Raw genomic sequence first — 7500 nt, forward strand, 5'->3', positions numbered from 1 at the left:
GTTTGGCCTCCACGGCGTGTACGAGCGGGAGGGGGAGCGGGAGGGGGCTGACTCCTCCCCCCACTCCCCTCACACCTCCTCCCCTCAGAAGCCCAGCCAGTCGTCGCCCACCTCAGGAGGCGGCAGTGGCGGTGGCGGCGGAGGCAGCGGCGGCAGCGAGCGAGGCACCAACAACAACAACAAGGTGTCGGTGCCCATCATGAGCTACTGCATCCAGGACAACGGCTTCAAGTGCTCCAAGTGCTTCCAGACCTTCACCCACCCGTCCAACTTCCACCGCCATTACATCACCGTCCACACTGACCGCCGCGCCCACAAGTGCCACGTGTGCGGCAAGGAATTCAAGCGCAAAGACAACATGATGTCCCACATCCGGTCCGTGCACCGCCCGGGCAAGGAGGGCCACACCATCTTCCGTGAGGTAGCGGCCGTGTCGCCCGGCCTGGGCCGCGATGTCCCGCACCTGCAGGAGCAGCTGATGCAGCAGATGCAGCAGGTGGACAAGGTGTAACCACCCTCCGGCCCGACCTCTCTCACGTGCAATGTTGGGGTTGTGCCTCTCATCCCTCCCCTCCCCTCCGCGGCGACAATCCCCGAGGGTCTGTGATGCCGACCACCCCGCCCCGCCCCCTCCCGTCTGAGGCCTTACCGCGTGCCTTGTGCCCCCTGCCTCCCCTCCTCCGTGATGCAGTATACCGGTTGTATTACCTAGTGATAACCAGGACACGTGCAATATAGTGCAGTAGTTATTTATAGACGCTCCTACAGCATGACATTATGTTAAGTGTGCCTCTGATGATGGTCCCGCCTCCCCTCCCCCCACTGCCAAGAGCCATCCCCTACCCTCCACCTCCTCTTCCACCTTCACCTCCTCCTCTTCCACCTCCTCCTCTTCCTCCGGCGCTCCTCTGTCTCTGTCTGTTTGTCTCGAGGAACTAAGTTCGTCAGGAATCTCACGCCGGAAAAAATGTGTGTGTGTGTGTGTGTGTGTGTGTGTGTGTGTGTGTGTGTGTGTGTGTGTGTGTGTGTGTGTGTGTGTGTGTGTGTGTGTGTGTGTGTGTGTGTGTGTGTGTGTGTGTGTGTGTTTCCACGCACACACACACCATTGTCAGCACATGAGTCGCGTCTGGACCGCACTTACCAAACACGGACACAAGCGCACATAACTTTACAACTGTGTGTGTTGTGAATGCCTTGACATGGACGCGTGCGTATGGGCGTGTGTGTGTGTGTGTGTGTGTGTGTGTGTGTGTGTGTGTGTGTGTGTGTGTGTGTGTGTGTGTGTGTGTGTGTGTGTGTGTGTGTGTGTGTGTGTGTGTGTGTGTGTGTGTGTGTGTGTGTGTGTGTGTGTGTGTGTGTGTAGGCGTGTGTAGTGAATAGTAGGTTAGAGCAGGATCTCAGCAAGAAGGCGCCGACCCGGAAGAGTAGAGAGGAAAAACAAGGTATCTTAGTTAAGGTGAGATGCCAAATGATGCATTTATGAAGAAACTCACAAATAGGAGGATAATATTCTCCTTTCTCTCTCTCTCTCTCTCTCTCTCTCTCTCTCTCTCTCTCTCTCTCTCTCTCTCTCTCTCTCTCTCTCTCTCTCTCTCTCTCTCTCTCTCTCTCTCTCTCTCTCTCTCTCTCTCTCTCTCTGCCCGTGTGATCTTCGCGTTGTGTTTGGACCAAAGCTAGTAAGGTAGTAGAGGAGTAATGGTCGTGTGCCGCAGTCATTCAAGTCTACTGAGTAATATCTAAAGCAGAGTTAAAACAATTATGTAGTGAGTAACGTAAACTTAAACACTTCGAGTAAGAAGTCTAAAAAAATAAAATTATGAAAAAAAGCACCAAGTCAATATGTTAATTCATTGATTATTATTATTATTATTATTATTATTATTATTATTATTATTATTATTATTACGGTACCAATTTATCTTAAGTAATATAATAATAATATATTCTAGTACCCTTAAGAAATTGTTGATGAGCTGATTAATTTCATAATGTTTAAAAAATTCAAAGGTTGTTTTAATGTGAAATCAGGTACGCATTGTTGTTATTATTACCATTATCATTGTCATTATTATCATTATTATCACTTGTTCCTCACGATTCCTTTATTATCATGACTTGGCACGAGAAGGTATTGTTCGTAGTCCTTTGTATTAATTAATTACATAACTAATATTAATGAAGCCGGAAGTGACGTCATAGCAGTAACATGATGGGCGTGGGCTGCTCCTCTTGGCTCCCCCTCCCCACCCTCCACCCACAACTCCGCCCACTCCACCAAACGCCCACGCTCTCTTGTACCCTCCCTCCCTCTCCCTATTCACCCTCCTTAACTTAGAGAGTATTTTATATTCGTTTACCAAGAAGATAAAGAAGAAGAAGAAGAAGAAAAAGAAGAAGAAGAAGATGATGATGATGATGAAGAAGATAGAAGATAGAAATGCAGACAGAAAAACAAAGAAAGGAGGAAGGAAAGAAAAGTAAGAAAAGGATAAAAGAAAAGGAAAGAAAAAGAAAACTATGAATAAAAATATGAAAAAAATGACAATACATCAACAGAAAACGAAAGAAAAACACAAAATAGAAGTGAAGGAGGGATTGTCACCCAAACACCTGGACAGCTGATTAATTAAGCAGGAAGCAGTGTGTGTCGGGTCGGCGCTCAGGTAACCTTGTATCTGCTGCTTGGAGGGAAGGAAGAGGGAAGCAGAAAGGACTAAGAGGAGGAGGAGGAGGAGGAGGAGGAGGAAGGAAGGAAGGAAGGAGCAAGGAAGGGTACTGCTTTTAGTTTTAGCAGTATCCCGTTTTCTTTGCCTTGTAACTTTCCTTTTCTCGTCTCTCTCTCTCTCCCTCTCTTAGCCTCTGTCTCTCTCTCTCTCTCGCTCCATCAGCGGTACATCTCTGAGCGTCAGCCTGTCTGTGTGTCTGTACAGGAAGCCGCTACAAGACGGAGCTTCGCCTCCCGTTACGCTGTTGTTTCTGAACGAGGGAGCCTATTTTGTACGTGTGTGTGTGTGTGCGTGTGCGTGTGTGATTTTTTGTTTTCCTCTCTATTTGTTTTTAGCTACTTTTTTTGTTGTTTTTCTTCCTTGTAAAGAGAGTTCTTATATCAGAGTAATATATGCAATACTAGATATTCGATATTATTAATATGGTTATTATTATTTATTACTTAAGTTAATGAATTTAATCTAGCAAGGGACCACCGGCGCTGTCCCCATTCCCTTCCCTTCCCTTCCCCTTCCCTTCCTCCCCATCCCGTCCCATCACGTCCCCCCCACCACCCCAGAGGCTACGTAACCCGCCCCTCCTACCAGCCGCCTCCTATTGGCTACCGAGAACCGACACACGTTTCTGATTGGTCGCCAGTCTAGGAAGAAAAGAATCCACAACGATGATTGGCCGAGAGGACCTTTATTCAGCCCCGCCAGTCACTATACCGACACACACACACACACACACACACACACACACACACACACACACACACACACACACACACACGACCTTCAGAGGCTTTCATTCGTCGATAAATAACTAATCATGTCTTTATTGCCGTATTTACTAACAGGACACCACCACCATCTCCATCACCACCATCACTACTACTAACAACAACAACAACAACAACAAAACACCGGCACACAGCTGATTGGTCCATTGTGATACTGTACCGTGCCTACGTCATACCCAAGCCGACCAATCACGCTTCCATTTTGTACCTTAAAGAAAATAACAAAAAGATACTTAAGACTCCCTTAAAAAAAATAGTAAGAGTCCAAGATCCCGTTTTCTTTCCTCCCCTGAGCCGCGGTTCGAGTGGTGGGCTTACTTCACACTTATTCTTTAGCAGATGTCCTTTTTTTATCATAATATATTGCCGTACTATTATTATTACTATTACCATCATTATTATTTATTTGCTACCGTTAAGATTTCGGGTACCAGTTGCACTTCTCGCTATTACAAGGTTGCCGCGTTGCCATGTTGCCAATGCCACGTCGAGAGGATGGCGCGCCTCCACCGTCTTGTGTGTGTGTGTGTGTGTGTGTGTGTGTGTGTGTGTGTGTGTGTGTGTGTGTGTGTGTGTGTGTGTGTGTGTGTGTGTGTGTGTGTGTGTGTGTGTGTGTGTGTGTGTGTGTTCGCTCCTACCATCTGGAGACTTAATATATATGTCGGGAATTTATATCGATAGTGGACAAAGTCTCTCTCTCTCTCTCTCTCTCTCTCTCTCTCTCTCTCTCTCTCTCTCTCTCTCTCTCTCTCTCTCTCTCTCTCTCTCTCTCTCTCTCTTGGTCCCACATCCTCCCTCCCATCCCCTCTTTCCTCCATCGTCCCTACCAGTGTCCTAATCTTCTTTATTCCTTCACTCTCCTTCATTCCCTCACATCGCTCTTTCTTCTCTCTCTCTCTCCCTCCTCAAGTATCACCATTCGTATGTTATCCTCTTTCCCTTCTCTTATTTCCATTTTCGTATTGGCTTCTTTCCTAACTTCTTGTCCTCCTGCTCTTTCACTCCCCTCTACCCTTCAATTGTATTCTCTTTCTTCCGCACTAATGCCTCGCTATCTTCTCTTTCCCTTCTTCTACAGGCACTCTGTATCTTTGTTTATTTTCTCTTCTTCTTCTTTCTTTCTCTTTCTTCTCCTCCTCTTTCTCCTCCTCTTCTTCAAGCTCGTGTGTCGACAACCTCACGCTCAAGATGAAGACAATCATATCACGGCAAATTATGAAGGAAAACGTGCGCACATTATCGCCTCCAACTCATTACCAAGTCGAACGAAACGAAAATATTAACCTTTTTCAAACATTTCGCTTCGTGTGGACCGAAAAAAAAAATACGCGTTCACAATTTTCCTATTTTTCGTGCGCGTGTAAATCGATGTAAAAAGAAATTCGATGTGAAAAAACGGAAATTTAAGCTAATCCATGAATAAAAAAAAATGTATTTTGATAAATCCACGGCACAGTGAACAAAATTTCGCTTTTAAAACCGGCGATAAACTGAGCAGAGTCGAAAAGGAGAGGCGCAAAAATTGTTCAGTTATAATACAGGACAGGTGGGACAGGTGAGGGCTCGGCGGGCTGCAGGTTTCGTCCCGCGATGCTGCCTCACCTGCCGGCCATACCTGACCTACCTCACTGCTTCCTTATCCTCGTCTCAGCTACGTATGCTTCCCCATTCTCAACCATCACTCATCTGCTCTCTTCTTACTCTCCCATACCTGTATATTCGTAATCAGCTCTGTCCAAGTTCCACTCGTTTTCTACTTGTGTTTTTTTTTTTTCAAAGTTGATTGCCATACTGCGTTTCTTTAGATCAATTAATCAGTCAATCAAATCACCTGACTTCTATTTTCTTATCCCTCAATTCGTGTATGCCTAACTTTCCCAACGTTTATTCTCTCTCTCTCTCTCTCTCTCTCTCTCTCTCTCTCTCTCTCTCTCTCTCTCTCTCTCTCTCTCTCTCTCTCTCTCTCTCTCTCTCTCTCTCTCTCTCTCTCTCTCTCTCTCATGCCTTATTCCGCCCCTCTGTTTGCCACCCACCCATCACACCCACGCACTCACACACGGCGGTCACGATGCACTCACTCACGCTCTCTCACACTCGCTCTGCTCAGCCAACTCAACCGGAAACTTGAAAACGATACCTCCATTTTTTTCTTTCTTTTTTCTTCTTTTTTTTTGTTAGTTTTAGTTTCATGCAATTGGCGTTTATTCACAGGAATCTTCCAGCGACACGTATTATTTTTCCGTCTTTTTTTTTTCTATTGTGATTATTTTATTATCTTTGAGTTCGTTCGCTTTCTTTTTATATATATATGTATTTAGATTTTATTTTCTGAAGTCATTTATTTCGTTTATGTTTCCGTTCGAATATTCAGTTTTTTTTTTATTAATGCAGAAAATATTTTACAAGAAGGAAATTTATCGAGTGAAATGTCTTTTTTTTGTTTTATATTTTAATTCAAGCAACATACGAGGCCGCTTTGCTTCTCCCCTCTTTCCCTTTCCCCCTCCCCAATAATTTGTAGGACCGATGACTCTCCCCTCTTCCCCCTTCTCCCCCTTCCCCCTTTAACCCATCTCGTCTTCCCCTCCAGCTTTCCCCTCTTCCCCCCAGCTCCTCATCCTCCTCTCAACGCGCTTGTCGGTTTACCAACGTAATTTTTAATGTGTTTTTTGTACATGTCACGTTTTGCGATAGATGGGTAAGGCAGTTTATATTGTAATAATAATTCCCGGGTTGTAGAATATTATGATTTCTTCTCCCACTGTCTCTCTATTTCACCGACGTTTGTATGTACGTAGAAAGGGGTTTAATATAACGTGGACTGTTTCTTTGTTTGTTGGTTTAGTACAAAGCTACATATCTGTTCGTCAAGTCCTCCGCAGCCTCCGTGCATTTGTCTGGATAGTGCATTTTTTTCTCTCACCGTCGACTTCGGTTTTCTTTCGTGAGTGATGTAGCGATAGGCTGTAGCGTAGAGAGTTATTAATATATTTCTCATGTTATGTCTTTTTTTATATATACATATACATATATAAATATAAATAAATATATATATATTTTGGTCTGTATAAAATATGGAAAGTGAGTTGTGTTTGATGTTTTTTTTCATAAAATATTTAAAAAATATAATATATAAAAATGTTTGCAACCTAGATAATCATGGAGTGACAAGGAACCAACCCTCAGGGGAAACAACAATGAAATATTTATACCGTGAGTCACACTTTCCCTGTGAACACTGAACACTGCCTCTCCTGGTGACGGAGGGACCCGGTGTCTGCCCTGTGTCCCGGCCAAGGCGGGAACCAGCGCGAGTGACCAACGGTTCGGCGAGGAACGATTAGAAAAGATACACAAACCAGTAAAGTGACGGGCCTCATCCACACTACGGCTTGTTGCGCGTGGACCAAAAAGTGGAGCAACGAGTGGATCACACTGAGGAATGTAAAAAATGCTTCCTCGGTCAAAATAAAACTGTGTGGCCAAGATTTGGACACAAAAAAAGAAATATTGGAAAAAAGAAATGAAGCCAGTGTTTACGTTTGAAACAGTTTCCAAAGGGTCCACTCCTGGATGGGAGAAAAAAAAAATGGTAAAATAAAAGCAAAAGGAACAGTACAGTAGTGGGCGTGGCGGCCCATGCACGGAAAGCAATGGCCGCTGTAGGGAGACTGAATCACTTTGTATGGTGTTAGTAGACAACCTTTTTTTTCCATTACGAGTCACACTGTAGTCTTCCCTTGGTGACCTCCTGCTGCTGCTGCCGGAGGTGACCCAGTGACCCCTTTGAGACCCTCCCCCGTGAGAAGCACTATGACCTCCCTGGCTGGTTATCTCCGCCTTCATTCATATATTTTTGTAAAGCCCAGCACTGTCATCCCAAACTCACACGACAAACACACAAACAAACAAACAAACAAAAGTATAGATGATATATATATCTCTTATACAGCCTTTTTCAGAACTTTTATAATTTTATATGAAGAAAA

At 44.7% G+C, this 7500-nt stretch overlaps 1 protein-coding gene across 1 annotated transcript in view; it reads left to right on the forward strand.

Annotated features, from left to right (window-relative positions):
* LOC135100157 (broad-complex core protein-like) overlaps positions 1-7500 on the forward strand; it is a 47571-nt gene that overhangs the window by 39672 nt on the left and 399 nt on the right. Inside the window, exon 6 of the mRNA XM_064003124.1 lies at positions 1-7500. This exon is cut by the window's left edge and continues 253 nt beyond it; it is cut by the window's right edge and continues 399 nt beyond it. Coding sequence (XP_063859194.1) covers positions 1-511 — 511 coding nt within the window. The 3' untranslated portion in view covers positions 512-7500.

Source organism: Scylla paramamosain, chromosome 4 (genome assembly GCF_035594125.1).
Source record: "Scylla paramamosain isolate STU-SP2022 chromosome 4, ASM3559412v1, whole genome shotgun sequence".
Taxonomy (NCBI): Eukaryota; Metazoa; Arthropoda; class Malacostraca; order Decapoda; family Portunidae; genus Scylla; species Scylla paramamosain.